This window comes from Oncorhynchus clarkii, chromosome 13 (genome assembly GCF_045791955.1).
Source record: "Oncorhynchus clarkii lewisi isolate Uvic-CL-2024 chromosome 13, UVic_Ocla_1.0, whole genome shotgun sequence".
Taxonomy (NCBI): Eukaryota; Metazoa; Chordata; class Actinopteri; order Salmoniformes; family Salmonidae; genus Oncorhynchus; species Oncorhynchus clarkii.
Window position 1 is genome coordinate 44,546,313 of NC_092159.1, and position 17,677 is coordinate 44,563,989.

Here is a 17,677-nt window from a genome sequence, read left to right on the forward strand (position 1 = left end):
CAAGTTGTCACGTTCTGACCATCGTTCGTGTGTGTTTTCCTTGTTTTAGTGTTGGTCAGGACGTGAGCTGGGTGGGCATTCTATGTTGGATGTCTTGTTTGTCTATTTCTATGTCTGGCCTGATATGGTTCTCAATCAGAGGCAGGTGTTAGTCATTGTTTCTGATTGGGAACCATATTTAGGTAGCCTAGGTTTCATTGTGTGTTTGTGGGTGCTTGTTCCTGTCTCTGTGTTTGCACCAGATAGGACTGTTTAGGGTTCACATTTCATTATTTTGTAGTTTATTCATGTATAGTTTTTCCCTTTATTACACAAACATGAATCATCACAACGCTGCATTTTGGTCCGACTCTCCTTCACCTGAAGAAAACTGTTACACAAGTATTGCTGTTCCATTTTCAACATTACTGGAGGTCTCTCTAATAGGAAAGAGAAAAATGTCAGTATTTATTGTACTTGGCCTTGCTACAGCTTTCCATTTCTGTTTGTGTGCTTTTTCTCAAATGTGCCTAAACCCATTTAACACAACACTAAACATGTGGTTAGAAAAGGCACATTCTAAAATCTAAATGTTTCATGAAGTCTGCGTGTTTGTAATGATCGTTATAAGGAGTGGACCAAGGCGCAGCGTGGTTTGGGTTCATCATCATTTATTTAAATGTGAACCAGCAACAAAACAGTAACAAACAAACGTGCAGCCTTGTAGGGCTCAAAAGCAACAATACAAAAACAAGATCCTACAAACAACAGGTGGGAAAAGGCTGCCTAAATATGACCCCCAATCAGAGACAACAATAGACAGCTGCCTCTGATTGGGAACCATACCAGGCCAACATAGAAATACAAAAACTAGACTACACACAGAAATAATAAACTAGAACACCCCCCAGTCACGCCCTGACCTACTCCACCATAGAAAATAAAGGTTTTCTATGGTCAGGACGTGACAGTGTTCAACAAAGCTGTCTATAAATGCAGTTCATATGTGTGGCAGTGCTTACTTTTAGATAACCATGCATGCTACATACATCCTATAATTTAAAGGTTAATGACAACCACATGTTTCTGGAAAGACAGTGATAAGGATATGGCTGGAATGAGGGTAATATTGAATAAGGTGATGTTGGGTGGTGCATTTGCGTGCATGCGCAAGGGGTGTACATTTTGGGTAGAGGGTTGTTTTCTTGTAGGTGTGTTTCTAAGTGTGAGTGAGGGAGTTATTAAGACAAATAAGGTATCGGATTTCAACCCATGACCCCTCCGCAAATTCTCTAACTATACAAACTGAACCACTAATGCTAATATGCTCCATTTTTAACTGGGCTTTTTTATGTTACAGTCTGCGTCCTGCGCTACACAGGGCCTGATGGAAAAGACAGGCGGTCTGTGGATGTGGCTGCTCTGCTACCCATGGCTCTGTGCCCAGATCCCAGTATAGTGTTCTGTGGTTAGCAGAGAGGGAATGTCCTGGAATGGTTACTAGATTTACAAAACACAATGGGCTGAGTTTAATAGTGTTGGATGGTTTTTATGACTGAAAAATTAATTTATAGTGAGCAGAAACATGGAAGGAGAGTGAGAGAAGTTGATATTCTCCCTTTGTCAATTTGAAGTGCAGTATGTTCCCAGATCACAATTTATTCTTTCACTCTTTAATGGTAAGTCTCATACTGTATACCCATATTGACCAGTTCATCTCATTAACACTGATTAACGTTTGTGATGATAATCGTCAATCCTAAAACTGGCCATCCACGACACATGTAGACAGTGGAGTTGGAGTATGACCTTTGATGTCTGGAGCATTGAGGAACAGACACTGTTTAGGTAAAACACACACACTCAGACATACATAGACACACGCGCACACACAGCAGCAAGACATTTCACCTTGAGGTGGGTTTCTGCACATAGCGCACAGCTGTCTTTGTTGCCAGTAGCTGGACATATACATTATACAACATTGTTCAGATTACTTTTGGTCTTCACTGAAATGTTTTATATTTAATTGTATCTTTTCATCCATTTTTGGTTTTTAAACAATTTAACATTGGCTGGCTCAAAGTCTCTGATCCGTGGCCTTTATATTTCAATTGGCAGCTGTCAGCTTCTTAATAGTGAATGACCAGTTCATTCAAACACGGTTCTAAGGGAGCCACTGTTCTAATGGAAGTTCTATGACCTACACATACAAAAAAAAATATATATAGTGCAAAATAAGGGTTCTTTGGCTTTTAACCATAGTGGATCCCTTTTTGGTGCTATTTAGAACATTTTTTAAGGTTCTATAAAGAACCATACTCATATACATACAGCACCAAAAATAGTAGCTATGGTTATAACCCTTTTTGGTGCTAGATAGAACCATTTTTAATGGTTCTTTAAAGAACCTTTATGGAGAATAGTTATATAAAGAACCTTTCTCAATCTCAGAGGTTCTACAAGGAACCTTTTGGATAACCATGCAAGTTTTTAAAATTCTGGTTAGGCATGTCATATAACTAATATTTTATAGGTGATATTATTGTGTCATTTGACAAGTTTGATCAGGCATGCCAGCTCTGGAACGCCTAGGGGTCACTGAGGGGAGAATTGAGAACAACTGATTTAGTCAACAGTTCTCAATTGACACAAGGCCATACGTGAGTGTGTCTTTCACAAGACACCGTCACTGGCCATAGTCATAATTAACATGTAAAAACATAACACAACAGGTTAGATCAACTTGAATGATTCTCTCACTCATGGTAAAACCACACCCCAAAATATTCAAATGAACTGAAACCCCTACATTTTAATTATCACAAAAATATGAACAAACCCTTTTCTGAACTGCAAATAACCATTAAAGGGCACAAACCCTTACCAAATAATCATTGAGGAAACCTAATTGTGTGTAACCCTGTATTTTTATTATGTATTATTCACCACAGGGTTTGAACTTGTTGCCAATAAAGTGGACTGAACTTATTTGTGTGAAGTATATCTGTGTTTTGTAATTGTTGGCTGAGCAGCCATTGACAAAGCAAAACAAAGAAGCTCCTTCCTCAGCCAACATCCTGTTTCCTCTGAGCTTGTGAGACCTGCCCAATCATTTAAAAAAGCTATACAGACTATTGTTACTAATTATAGGACATAGGAAATAATGTGGGTTAAGTGAGAGTGCTAAGCTATTTCACTGTGCTGTGTTCTCTCACTCCAACTTTTATAGACATCTAGAAATGCAGGGGGGGCAGCACGGGATCTTGGGAAACTCCTGCTCCTTTCCTGTTTACTCTCTGTGCTTCCACTGTTAGGAACGCATGCCTTAGTGAAGTGCATTGGCGTTTTTTGAGGAGCAGCCACTGTGTCTCCAGGATATCATTATTTTTCTGACTGACTGAGCTTGGTGACAGCCAGAATGCTAGAAGCTATTGTGTTATCTGGACTGGAGTGAGCAGCTGCTGAGACACCTGACCGTCACAGTGGGCTCTGCCCTCATCATCAGCCTCTATCTGAGAGTTAATGGCTTTCGAAAAATGTCACTACCCAGCTGACTTATTTGAATCAAAAATCACTCTGGGTGAATCCATTGAAAGAGAGCCCCTCCAACTTTTGAAAACAGTGCATAATGCCCAAAGAGAGCCTCCTCTGATGGGCTGAGGAATTTTCTCTCTGTATAGATGCATCCTATTTTTCTCTCTTCTTTGTTTTTCCTCTGACTTATTTTTGTTTAAATAAAAAATTCCTAACACTGACACTCTGGAGCCTCCTTGGTGTTGTTGCATCTTTTGTGTTGATCTGAATCTAAAACAGGAACATGCATAATCTCTTCCACATCATATGGGGACAATTAGAGGAGAATAAATTGCAGAGCAAGATTAGAATTTACTCTTTTGTTCTTTGTTTTCCCCCCAAAAGTGAGGAAAGACACATTCTTTGTGGGGACAAAGGGTTGATTCTGCTGCAGCAGAGTCGACAGTGAGGCCCGAGTCAGAGATGGGGCCGTGGGTCTACTGGGTGAAGGCCAGTGTGGTTGTGCTGGACTGGGACAACGTATTCCACCACTGCAGCACTGGGCTCTGGGGCTCTCTCAATGCCCTCTCTGTTTCTGTCACCTCAGAAATGACAAGAATGATGTCCCCTCTGGGCCTGGCCTGTGGCCGCAGTGCTTCTGAATGTGAGAAGCAGGCGAGGGCTTTGAGAAAATATGAGAACGAAAGAGAGATGGGGAGGGGTAGAGGACGTGCTAAAGTGGTTTCAAACATCTATTTCTGAACATTAAGGCGTCTCATTTATGTTTGTTTTGTTTGTAGGCCCCATGGCTTTGGCTTCTGTGCTGTAGGCCCTTCTTCAGTCCAGCAGCTCTGAGACACTGGTCTGCTTGTTTATTCAGGGGAGGCCCATGGGCCGAGGGTAGCTTGACATTTCCTTTCAGTGTGTCAAGAGAAAGACACATTCGTTTGTCAGGCACCCCATATTTCCTGTCTCACATTAAACCCACTATCAGTCTTAACTGTATGCAATAAGTGGGCTTAACTAAATCTCATTGCTAAGGTAGCAGCAGCCTTTCAAAAGCAATTACATAATATTGAAATAAAATTATGTGTCATTGTGTATCTAAGGCGTGTTCCCTCTATTGCAGACTGCTACAGTAGTTTAGGGAAACTGATTCAAGATTTTGTAGTAAAAGAGAGACCATGAATGAGTCTGGACCAGGCCAGGCAGGGTGAGTCACATGCTGGGCAAGAGCCCCAGCGTATGGCAATCTAACAAAATATAACATAGGACAAATCTGTCCTATATATTCAACAGAATGAATCAAATATGTAATAAAAACAACTGGTATTATTGGTGTGAGCAATGGAACTTCCAAAGATATTGACGAAAGAAAAACAAATTAAACTGAGCAACTTTGTAAAGCAGTGGGTGGATTGCTCCACCTTGTGGAAAAGCCCTTCTCAAGCCCCTCTTCAAAAGCAGCTTTAACACCTCATTGCGTTTAAGGGAGTAAACTCTAAAAGTTCCACAGTGAAAATGACTGATCTTCATGATCTTAGATCTGTATGGCCTGTTGAAATGGAAGTTGTCCTCTAGCCTAATGATGGCTGGTTACATTTGAACTATGGTAGGCTTTCCTTTTTTTTGTTTAAAGTTAACCATACACTGTGTGCACAGGAATATTGATTTCCAAAGACCAAGAACACTTTATTGCAGGAAATTAGCTTTAACGGTCAACTTTGGGCATGAAAATGGTCCAACTCTTCCGCTTTCTCAATTTTCAAACAGAAAATGTTTCCCTTGGGTTAACCAGAGATACAGTATTTGGGTTGACCTGGCTTTAACCTAAAGTAGCAGGCTTAAAAGAAAACGCCTGAGAGGAGTACCACATCCGGTTTTCAGCAGAAAATGAAGCCTATGTTGAATTAGTTGTTTCCCTGAAAACTGGATACATCCGGTTTTTGGAAACTTATCCTGGTTTGGTCATCTGGAATGATCAGGACAGTTGTGAACAATTGCTGATTGGTGGAATATGGTATGTGCAGGCAATTGTGAGGAGGCGGGACTGCAAAATTGGGGAGGAGTGTGATACTGCGTCCAAGGTACAACACAACCAGCTTCTCAACGCAATAGCATAGCCATACTGGAATAGTAGTTTACGTTTCTATGTAGTCATCCATACTGTTATGGTTGATCAAAATGAAAAGTGGAATATCTGTCTGAGGAGTTTGCTTACAACACGATCAATCCTTGACAATGAGTGGTAAGTGGGAAATTAAGATTTCTTCTTGTCATGTTTATTTTTAAAATTTATTTTACAGGTGACATTACATAATTTCTCACCTGACTTTTTCTGATAAAGTCAGATGAGTCAATCGGGGGTGAAAAGTTGCGGCACTGAATGACACTTCGCCCTCCTTATTGTCTTGTCAGTCACAGTTATTTTTGGTATTGTAGTCTCCGTTTAAATAATGTAGTAAATATTCATATTGCCAAGTAGTCTGAGGGGTGTTTATTTTTATTTTGAGATGTTGACACTGCTCTTGGAAAAAGTTGTTCTTGATAAAAAGCATCTCATGATATCTGTTTTCTATTGACTACATGAGTAGTCTGCATGTGCAAACGAGAGATGACAGGAAAAGATTCCACAGGACACAGATGTGTCTCGACCTGTCTGTCTGTTCGCGAGGGGGGCGTGGTTATGGAGCACTTACTTACCCCTCATTGTCGGTAAATAGTTAACTTTAAAACATATATAATGTGGCTTCATAGTTCTGCAGAAAAAGGACACAGCACCTTAAATTGGAAAAAATCTATTTCGATTATTGAACTACAGTAAGTGAAGGGGATTTACACCCGGTAATAGAATTACGGTAACGGAATTAGATCATGGGTCCCTGATCTGTACTACTAAACGTGTTGAGAGTCTCAATTGAACGTGTTTTTTCTTAGTCCAGGGAGTTGGCACAACTGCTCCTCGGTAATTGAGGAGGTCTTTGTCTGCTATCGCAGTAGGTTTTTAAGTGTGCGATATGAATCACACCAGTGTTTGCATTCTTGAGCTCTGAGACAGATTTAATGTCGTCCCTATCATTGTTTACGACCCACCAACCAACCTTGTGCAACACCAGGAGAAACTTGAGTCAATCATTGGTGCAGATAATGCACCATCAATTGTGTTCACAGTACTGGAAGTTAATCCTACAGCCTGGTATACAGTGCATTCGGAAAGTATTCAGACCCCTTGACATTTTGTTACATTATAGCCTTATTCTAAAATGTAATTAAATATTTTTTCCCCTCATCAATCTACACAATACCCCATAATGACAAAGCAAAAACAGGTTCTTAGAATTTTTTGGCAAATGTATAAAAAAAGCTCTGTCAGGTTGGATGGGGAGCGTCACTGCACAGCTATTTTAAAGAACGTTCCAGAGATGTTCGATCGGGTTCAAGTCTGGACTCTGGGTGGGCCACTCAAGGACATTCAGAGACTTGTCCCGAAGCCACTCCTGCGTTGTCTTGGCTGTGTGCTTGGGGTCGTTGTCCTGTTGGAAAATTAACCTTCAACCCAATCTGAGGTCCTGAGTTCTCTGGAGCAGGTTTTCATTGAGGATCTCTCTGTACTTTGCTCTGTTCATCTTTCTCTCGATCCTGACTATTCTTCCATTCCCTGCTGCTGAAAAACATCCCCACAGCATGATGCTGCCACCACCGTGCTTCACCGTAGGGATAGTGCCAGGTTTCCTCCTGACGTGACACTTGGCATTCATGCCAAAGAGTTCAATCTTGGTTTCATTAAACAAGAGAACCTAGTTTCTCATGGTCAGAGTCCTTTAGGTGCTGTTTGGCATACTCAAAGTGGGCTGTCATATGCCTTTTACTGAGGAGTGGCTTCCATCTGGCCACTCTACCATAAATGCCTGATTGGTGGAGTGCTGCAGAGATGATTGTCCTTCTGGAAGGTTCTCCCATCTCCACAGAGGACCTCTGGAGCTCTGTCAGAGTGACCATTGGGTTCTTGGTCACCCACCTGACCAAGGCCCTTCTCCCCCGATTGCTCAATTTGGCCGTGCGGCCAGCTCTAGGAAGAGTCTTGGTGGCTCCAAACTTTTTCCATTTAAGAATGATGGAGGCCACTGTGTTCTTGGGGACCTTCAATGCTACAGAATTATTTTGGTATCCTTCTCCAGATCTGTGCCTCGACACAATCCTATCTCGGAGCTCTACGGACAATTCCTTCGACGTCATGGCTTGGTTTTTGCTCTGACATGGACTGTCAACTGTGGGACCTTATATAGACAGGTGTTTCTTTCCAAATCATGTCCAGTCAATTGAATTTACCACAGGTGGACTCCAATCAAGTTTTAGAAACATCTCAGGATGTCCCTGAGCTCAAGGTATTTCTGTTTTTTAGCAAACATTTCCAAAACCTGTTTTCACTTTGTGGGGTATTGTGTGTAGATTGCTGAGGAAAACAAATGAATTAATTTCAGAATAAGGCTGTAACGTAATAAAATGTGGGAAAAGTCAAGGGGTCTGAATACTTTCCGAATGTTCTGTAATGTATGTTAAATGCAAAATAATCCCATCCAGTTTTCATTGGAGCACAGCCAGAAAAGTAAATCCTTCTGCTCCTTCTCACAATGCAGCAGACAATGGCCAAAAACTGTATTATCAAAATAGTTTGAGCCTGTTCTCTTTAAAACACAGAATAACTTTGGCTCCTTTTTCAAACCAGTCCTGTATTAACTTGCTTCCTCTGTACCAGGCATCACAGTATTGGTGAAGGATTATGACACGGGACAAGAAGAGGGGCGGCCGGTGTCCCCGTTCTCTGAGGAGTGCTGTGAGGAGCTGTGGGACCGGGTGGAGGGGGTGAGGCACAAGCTGACCCGCATCCTGAACCCAGCCAAGCTCACCCCCTACCTGAGGCAGTGCAAGGTCATCGACGAGCAGGATGAGGATGAGGTCCTCAACTCCACCCAGTACCCACTACGTATCAGCAAGGCTGGTGAGAGAGGGGGAGGTAGAGGGAATTGGTGGGAGCGAAAAAGAGAGGGAGAATGAGAGAGAAATGATGGAAGGGAATGAGAAGAGTGTAAAAGGTAAGTGAGAGGAGGCAGGGAGAGAGGGGGTAGGTCGGCCAGAATGAGGTAAGTAGGGGTTTGTGCCGTGTGAGAAAAAGGTGTTTTTATAAGGATAGCAAGAGGGGAGTGAGAGCCAGAGGGAGGGGAGACGGGTATGAGTAACGAGGCAGGAGATCAAGATGAAAGGAATGAAGGGGTGGCCACTAGCTAGGTAAAGGAGAGGGAGAGATAAAGGAGGAGGTAGACAGATGGGGAGTGAAAAAGACGGGAAGAGAAGAAGAAACAGAGAGATGAGGTTAGAGAGGTGACAAAAAATGACAAAGGGATTACCTGGAACGTGAGTAGCTTTCACACTTGTGTCAGTACAGTACTTACAGTGTCTCCATCTTCAGGATGTATTGTCGTCTTCATCTTATAAACTTTAATGGTGTCATCACTGTTAATCAGGACGTTTGATTGACATCCTGCATGGGCGGGGCCAGCGTGGCCTCCAGGCCTTCATGGAGTCTTTGGAGTTCTACCACCCCGAGCAATACACTCAGCTCACTGGACAACAGCCCACCCAGCGCTGCTCCATCATCTTGGGTGAGGATTTGTCCCAAAATATCCCCCTTCCACTCCTGTATGACCTGTGTTCCCCCATTTACCTCCACTGCTGTTTCCCCACCAGATGAGGAGGGTCCAGAGGGCCTGACTCAGTTCCTGCTGCTTGAGGTGCGTAAGCTGAGGGAGCAGCTGCGGGGGAGCCAAGTGTGTGAGCGCCGCCTGTCCCAGCGTTGCCGTGTGGCCGAGGAGGAGCGCAGCCGGGCTGAACGCAAGACACTGGACCTACGACATGACCGGCTGCAGATGGAGAGGTACACCACACGGAACCACATATACAGGGCTTAAAGCACTGTGAGACAAATGACAGTATGAGAAGCATTAAAGTTTGATTCATTGAACTTCACAGGTAAAACCACACAAACATCTGGTTGTTATCCACAGGGCCCAACAATGTGCACAGCACCAAAGGTGAATGACAGTATTTAGACCGGAATTTGAAACATCGAGAATGATATACATAAACTACATTCATGATGAGCCATGGTCCATGGCTGTCATACATTTATTTAATAGGGATGTACAGTTTCTATGTCCAGTGTACTGAGAGCTGGCTGAATGTGTCTCCCACAGGCTGCGTCAGGACTGGGAGGCAGGCAGCAGGGAGCTGGGCCGGCTGAAGGACAGGCACCTGGAACAGGCTGTGAAATACTCTCGTGCCCTGGAGGATCAGGCCAAGGCCTCCGCACGTGAGAGAGAGCTACTGGAACAGGTATAGAGAGGAGAGGGGGACAAGGGGTATGATGGGTTGTTTAAGGAGAGGGAGGGTGACTGGGACAGAAGAAAGCAGCTGGTGAAAGATAAAAGGATGGATGGAGGGTATACATTTTTTTGAAAGAGCTGTTGGGACATGCCTTTATAGGAAGCCTTTTCCCTGGTAGGATTCCCTTGTAATACTCTTACTCAACCTTTTCTACAGATGGAGCAGCTGAAGACCAGACTGATGGAGGCAGAGAAAGAGACTGACAGTAGTCCTGTCTCTATTGCGCCAGTCAGAAGGAACAGGAGTGTCGCCCATCGGACGAACGACGCCCCCGCTGTTCCTGAGAAGAGGGAGGAGCCACTGCAGCACATTGACATTCAGAAGTCAGGTCACATTGAAACACAGGTAGAGCCACCACTCAGAGTGAATCTGATTCACCCTCTGAGTTTGTGATGGTTTCCCGCTCCGACGGTGCTGCTCTAACTCTTGTATTGTTCCGTTTTGACCTCAGGCTCTGTTGGACATCCTGAAGCAGGATCGCAGGGAGGCAGCAGAGCAGAGACACGAGCTGTGTGGCCACATCGCCAGACTACAGGGAGAGCTGGAGAGCTCTGAGGATTTCAGGGACAAGGTGAGAGCAGAGAAAGGGCCTATTCACACCATTCTGTCCCATTATTCACTCTCAGAAGTCACTGAGCTGGTGACAGTTTTTCAAGTTGTCTTTGTTCAGGCTTCATAAAGTGTTAAAACACACCTCTTGTATATCAACACAATTGTATTATTCTGTCTTTGATGGTATGGTGTGTTGTGTTGTGAAGCTGGAGTCTCAGTGTGAGCAGCTGCAGCTGAAGGTGAGGACTCTGCAGCTGGACTGGGAGACGGAACAGAAAAGGAGCATTTCCTACTTCAACCAGATTATGGAGCTGGAGAAGGAGAGGGACCAGGTCAGTAGGTCTGAGTAGGGATACGGGTTAGAATCAAGTAATCAATGTACGGTAAGGTTTTTGTTTCTGTTGGTTTAAATAGTTCATGGCTGTTTGGACACTGAATGCACATGCACAGAGGAATGTTGAGGTCGGAGTGTTTGAGGCCTTTTTGCAGGATAATATAAGGCCTTTCTCTGCATAGTTGCACCATTACTCACCGTAATACATCATTTTTGTCTAGTCGCGCAGGTGTTTCCACTACTCAGTGTCTCTCCCACTCAGTGTCTGTCTGTCTCCTCATAACTCATCTCTCTGGCACCTTCTCTCCTCCTCCCTCTGATACTGTAAATCCTTCAGGCTCTGCGCAGTCGAGACAGCCTGCAGTTGGAGTATACTGACTGCCTATTGGACAAGAACCGCCTGCGTAAATGCATCGCAGAGCTTCAGGCCAATCTAGAGCAGCAGCAGAGAGAGCTGGAGAAAGAGAAGGACAGGAGCAGGGAGCAGAGTTTGCCCTGTATGCACTGTGTGAGTCTCAGCTACTGTATGTACACACATACTGTGTACACACTTTTGATTATACTTGCACAACACAAGTGTGTTTTCCCTATTCTGTCAGTTTCACACACTCACAAAAATATGATAATCAAATTACAGTGTGGACCTGTTAGCCTTCTCCTGTACTCTTCTAATGTGATTGTCTCTCTGTCCCTCTCCTAGTCTCACCTGTCTCTGTGCAGCGAAGACCAGTGCTACGGGCCCTGCTGCTCCCTAGACCTCAGCCCTCTGCCCAACGGCACTCACCAGCTGCTCTGCAAGGTCAGAGTTCATCGCCATCTTATCATCTTCATTGGCAGCAGCTAGAATATTAGCAACATTATAGTGTTACCATCAACAGCAGCCACAACATTTATCTCTTCATAATCATGTGATAGATAGTCCTTGAGGAGTGTGGCAGTGTTGCTGTCCAACCTGTCTTTTCATTTGACTCATTCACAGAGTTAAGTAGGTACCATTGAGCTGATCCCCATAATAATAATGATCATTTTACTTGGCATGTTTATTCATGGTCTACTTACAGAGAATATTGTTTTTTAGATCAGGGTGAAGCAACTCATGTGTGCTAATTAGGTCACGTTGTTTTACATGGAGTTAGAGATATGATGTTTTATGTATTGTTTATTTCACTTTTGTTTTTTACCTACTTCACTTCTTTGGCAATGTTAATATATGTTTCCCATGAAACATATATTAACATTGCCAAAGAAGTGAAGTAGGTAATAAAGCCCCTTGAACTGAATTGATGTTGCCAGAGAGGAATTTGTGTAACTGTCAGCATGTTGGTACCTGTAGGATACCTTTCAGTGAACAGATGTTGATGATGTCTCTGTTTTCACTTCTGTGTCACAGTCTCCCTCTACAGACCAAACCAATGATCACTCCGAAGGTAAGCCTGTATTTCAATTAAAATCTAACGTTATTTGTCACATGCACCTAATACAACAGACCTGCAGTAAAATTCTTACTTAACTAACAATGCAGTTTTAAGAAAAATACCAACAAAAATAAGAAATAAAAGTAACAAATAATTAAAGAGCAGCAGTAAAATAATAATAATAATAATAATAATAATAAATACAGGGGGTAGAGTTGAGATGAATGCAGTGGTTCCCAACCAGGGGTACTTGGCCTATCCAAAGGGGTTACTTGAGAAGACTCATAAGACCATAGGCTTACTGGTAAATGCACATGAGGGGTACTTTAAGGGTACTCTGGGCAGAGCAAAATATACTTGGTGGTACAGTAACGGGAAAAGTTTGGGAACAACTGGATTAGGGGATTGGGGTTTTGCAAGGATAGCATTGAAGAAAAGAGCATTCCTGAGTTGATCCCTCTTTTTTTCATGTTTGCTTTATTTATTCTACATTTTTTACACCACTGTAGCTGACAAAGGATAACCCGTGTATTTGAACTACTGTTTGAATAAGACATGGTAGAAATAGGCATGGCCAAAACAAATGTTTATTTTTATTTTTTACAACTTTGATGAGAGAGGATAGGCTTAGACTTCTAAATCCTTTCTTTTGTCTGCAGGTTCCCGCTCAAACTCAGAGGAGAATCTCTTGACAGCAGTGAGTTGTTACATTACTCCACAACACTTTGTGACATGCCGACATATCAAAGCATCATGTCTCATCTAGCATTCATCTGTATTATATTAACAAATGTATTTTTCTCACTGAACAGTGTAGCTGTGAATACACGCAGTATATATGGATTGTTGAATAATTAATTCATTTTTTCACGTTTTCAAGGAGACAATGAATAGGTTTAAATTGTGGGCCTGCATCGATGCTTTAGTCATTCTCTATTTCCCTTCTTGTTTGTGTCCTGTGTGTTTTACAGACAGTGGACAGTGAAAGGGATGTTAACAGGCTCTCCATCTTCCCCTTCCCTCCCTGCATGAACTCCATCAACCGCAGGGTCAACATAGAGTATGTCATACCCATAGAATTAGGAAATAGAATTATTATTAATTTAATAGGATATCTATGGTCATACCATAGCAGATCAACTTTTACATTGTTCTCTGATATGGATATATCACTCTCTTAAATCCCATGTTATGCTGTACATGCATTTAAAACTAAATAAATAATGATAAACTCCTGTTTTCTTATCCCTTTACAGGTTTGACCTGGACTCCTGGGGCAGTGATGAGAATGAGAACCTCACAGGTTTGGTTCAGCTCAGTACATCCCTCCTGTCTGTCTAAGTCTGGAGATACCTGTAATACCTGTAACTCCGGCTAAGTATAGATGTGTGCAGTGATGTCTCATTATGTTGTGTTTCAGGAGTCCAGAGTGAGGTCTCCCTGTCGAACTCCTGTAGCTCCCTGCATTCCCACCTCTTCCCCCCTGACCTCGTCAACCTGCCCCCTGTCCCGCCACACAAACCCAACTACAGCAGTCTCGGGTAGGTCTCCATCTCTGTGCTGCCTACATCAGGGCAGCTAATCCTACGTAGTGTAGGTACACTTACTAACCATTCATGGTGTGAGATATAATCTTAACTGTATACTGATAAGTGTAATTACAATCTCTCTTTCCACTTTCTCTTTCAGTTTGGTGCCCCTGTCCCCCGTACCTAGTCCCCCCACTACGCCCAAAAGAGGAAGAGGCAGCCTGGCAGATGACATCACCATCATTGGGGGCAACCGCACAGGCATCTTTGTTAGCAGCGTCAGAGCTGGTTCTCCTGCTGAGCAGTGTGGTCTGAAGGAGGGCAGTGAGTTACTGGAGGTGAGAAACAGAGGCATACAGACAGATGGACAGGCAAACAGATAGTAGAAAAACAGCCACACAGGCCTGAGTATAACTGTCTCTCTTCTCCCTGCCCAGCTGGAGAAGGTTCTGTTTGGTGGGGGCAGTGTGCTGATGGGCCAGTGCACTGGAGAGGTGGCCCACTTCTCTCTGCAGTGGTGGACAGAGCCCTCTTCTCTCAAACACCAGACCAACACAGAGGGTAAAGTTCTGAGACTGCTTTTACAGTTGTTTTCCTTGACTGATGTGCTTTTTCAGTACAGTACACCTTTATAGTGTATGGTCTTGGCCTTTATCCAGGCGTCAGACTGTTTATAGAACAAAAAAAGATAAAACAATAGAGTGTGTAACTAACTGCCCACCCCTTTTCCTCTTCTCAGCCTACTCCAAGTTATGTGCCCAGCTCCCTTCTCCTACCTTCCACGGTGCTGACTCCTTCTACGTGCGCGTCAACCTGGACCTGGACCCTCATAGCGACCTGCCCTGTCTGGGGGTGCACTGTGATGACATAATACACGTCACTGACACCCGTTACAATGGGAAGTACCAGTGGCGCTGCACCCTGGTGAACCCCCGCACAGCCAAGCCCTTGCAGGCGGGGGTCATGCCCAATTACAACAGGTAAGGGAGAGGTGCCATGTACTGTAATAATACCTTTGTGACAGAGTTCAAATTAATGGGTTATATAATGTAAGACATTTTAATAAGCATGAGAAGAAGATTAAACGTTCCATTAATCTATAACAGACAGTTGTGCAAATGTTTAGCTTTGTTAGACTGCACTCATAGACTGCATGGGACACGTAGTGATAAATGTGTATCCCCTAAATCTTTCTCTATCTCAGAGCCCAGCAGCTGTTATTGGTGAGGTTACGTACCATAGCCCTGGAGCAGAAGGATTTCAAGAAGAAAGTAAGTCTCCTCTTGTCCCTACTGTGTGTGAATCTCTGGTAACCAAGGGTAACCAGACTACTGATTCCTCCATTCCTCACTGTAGGTATCCAAGAAGGGCTCTGAGCGTGTGCGATTGGTCAAGGCTGTGTCCCCCAGCTGTCGTGGGATTGGTTCCACCCCACAGGTCCTTTACACACTCAGCAACCGTAAGCTCCTCCCATATGACTTTATTGATATTTTTGTTTGTAATTTGAAGACTATAGTAAGATAAAAATGCATGAACTTAAATGTGTGTGTGTGTGTCTTTGCTCAGGTCACGAGGAGCACCTGATTCCTTACAGTATGGTCCAGCCAATACAGGTCAAGACCAAACGGCCTGTCATCTTCTCCCCCTCCCTACTCTCTCGTGGCCTCATAGAGAGACTGCTTCAGCCAGCAAAGTCTGGACTGGATTTCAACACCTGCCAACCAGGTACACACACACACACACACACACACACACATGCAGACACGCACATGTTTATTTACACACTGTCACTACACACTCAAATTTCAGAAGCACTATGCTTGTTGTCCTTCTTGCATGGTCGGCTGTGTTTAAAAGTAATTACTTGTAGATATGTTGTCTCTCTACCGCTTCTCATGGAGTGATGTATTTCAGAGCCAATCCAGGCCACAGAGAGAAATTATAAGAGTGTTTTCCTGCTAGATGCTTCCACCCCAGAGCAGGCTCTTGGAATCAGTCTGCAGTCTATTCAGGATGTAATAAGCCAGGTATACACTCTTTCATTCATTCTCTCTCTATCTTTCACACACAAACAAACAAACAAACACTTCCCATGGGGCAAAAACTGGTTGAGTCAATTTGTATTTTTTATTTAACCTTTATTTAACTAGGCAAGTCAGTCAAGAATAAATTCCTATTTACAATGGCGGCCTACCCCGGCCAAACCCTCCTCTATCCCGGACGACGCTGGGCCAATTGTGCACCACCCTACGGGACTCCCGATCACAGCCGGTTGTTATACAGCCTGTAACCAGGGTCTGTAGTGACGCCTCTAGCACTGAGATGCAGTGCCTTAGTCCGCTGTGGCACTTGGGAGACCCACAATGTTGCTTCCACGATATTTCAATTAAAAAATGTTATCAAATGTATTTATATAGCCCTTCGTACATCAGCTGATATCTCAAAATGCTGTACAGAAACCCCGCCTAAAACCCCAAACAGCAAGCAATGCAGGTGTAGAAGCAAGGTGGCTAGGAAAAACTCCCTAGGAAGAAACCTAGAGAGGAACCAGGCTATGAGGGGTGGCCAGTCCTCTTCTGGCTGTGCCGGGTGGAGATTATAACAGAACATGGCCAAGATGTTAAAATGTTCATAAATGACCAGCATGGTCAAATAATAATAATCACAGGCATAACAGTTGAAACTGGAGCAGCAGCACGGCCAGACTACACTCAATCATATGACCCACTGAAGAGATGGGTTTTCAGTAAAGACTTAAAGGTTGAGACCGAGTTTGCGTCTCTTTTTTGCGTTATGTAATGATGTTTAATTGACGTGCAAAAGATTTTATCTAAATCCAATGACATGGTGACATTTTTTGTTGATTTCACATTGAATTCATGTTAGTTGACAACTACACCTAATGTAAATCAAAACTAGATGTTGAACTGATGTCTGTGCCCAGTGGGTTACCTCTCCCATATCAGTTTCTGTGTCTTGTCTCTCAGGACAAGCACTGTCTGTTGGAGCTGGGCCTGAGTAGTGTGGAGGGCCTTCTGAGGCAGGGGATCTACCCTATCGTCATTAATATCCGACCCAAGAACAAAAAACACAAGAAGCTAAAGTAGGTGCCTGACTGACTATCTGTATTTGTGTGTGTTTACACGACACTTTTAGATCATAAGTTATTCTATTTTTGTAGGTGTATGTTCTCTAATCCAATTTATAAACAGTAGTTACAAAGTCTATCTATTTTGCCCCATTGACAGGAAGTTGCTGACCGGGCGAGGGGAGGATGGCGTGATGCAGGAGGTGTGTCAGGCGGACGAGCAGCAGCTGGAGACCCTGCCCCTGCTCTACCACACTTTGGAATCCAGCACCTGGAGCTGCACTGAGGATCTGCTTCTCGCCATACGCAATGTCATCCACAGCCAGCAGAAGGCACTGCTGTGGGTTGAGTTGGAAAGGCTCCAATAGATCCCAATGCTATCGCCCAGTTTTATTGTTGTACTTAGCTAAATTTGATACAATTAAAGATACATTTCACACACACCCATATAGATACCTAGTTCTACCACTGTAAATGTGAAGTTTCATGTTCATATGATGAATTTAACCTTACAAGCTCAGTAGTAACGTGTCTTTATGTTTTAATGTTGTATTTCTTGTCTACCTATGCTAAACATCAGCATTAAACAACCTTCATTAGTTAACAGAGCATCTTTTTTCATTCTTGAATAATTTATAATAATACATGGAATTTGTATAGCGCTTTTCTAACACCCAAAGACAATAATATTAGTGGTTAGGGTTTGCCTACATTTCCCTTTGGTCACTAGTCACAATACAATAGCTTTTGAAAGTTCTTCTAAAAATAAAGTGCATAAACTGCTTTATGGTTAGGAAAAACTTTGGCCTTTAGAATGTTGCTT

The 17,677-nt window shown here is 43.3% G+C and overlaps 1 protein-coding gene across 3 annotated transcripts; it reads left to right on the forward strand.

Moving 5' to 3' along the window:
- Nucleotides 1–5,568: 5,568 nt before the first annotated feature.
- LOC139423965 (caspase recruitment domain-containing protein 10-like) lies at nt 5,569–17,458 on the forward strand. Of its 3 annotated transcripts, none has more exons than XM_071175625.1 (24): nt 5,569–5,743; nt 8,252–8,494; nt 9,018–9,155; nt 9,241–9,427; nt 9,747–9,885; nt 10,093–10,281; nt 10,388–10,507; nt 10,695–10,820; nt 11,160–11,330; nt 11,523–11,621; nt 12,213–12,249; nt 12,897–12,934; nt 13,209–13,297; nt 13,494–13,540; nt 13,658–13,778; nt 13,927–14,104; nt 14,204–14,327; nt 14,506–14,746; nt 14,971–15,037; nt 15,123–15,225; nt 15,333–15,491; nt 15,681–15,793; nt 16,754–16,869; nt 17,015–17,458. In XM_071175625.1, exons 1-24 carry the CDS (start codon nt 5,737–5,739, stop codon nt 17,220–17,222), a joined length of 3,060 nt encoding a protein of 1,019 aa, XP_071031726.1. In that variant the 5' UTR covers nt 5,569–5,736; the 3' UTR covers nt 17,223–17,458. The 3 variants fall into 3 exon arrangements, with proteins under 3 accessions (XP_071031726.1, XP_071031729.1, XP_071031728.1); XM_071175628.1 differs by having other exon boundaries at nt 16,754–16,873; nt 17,015–17,075; XM_071175627.1 differs by lacking the exon at nt 16,754–16,869 and having other exon boundaries at nt 5,590–5,743; nt 17,015–17,287.
- The last annotated feature ends 219 nt before the right edge of the window (nt 17,459–17,677 follow it).

Bases quoted from the DNA above. Each gene is read 5' to 3' on its own strand.
- LOC139423965 (XM_071175625.1), top strand. The intron at 15,492-15,680 runs GTACACACACAC...GATGTATTTCAG, and splicing joins TTTCAACACCTGCCAACCAG to AGCCAATCCAGGCCACAGAG. The intron at 16,870-17,014 runs GTAGGTGCCTGA...CCCCATTGACAG, and splicing joins AAAAAACACAAGAAGCTAAA to GAAGTTGCTGACCGGGCGAG.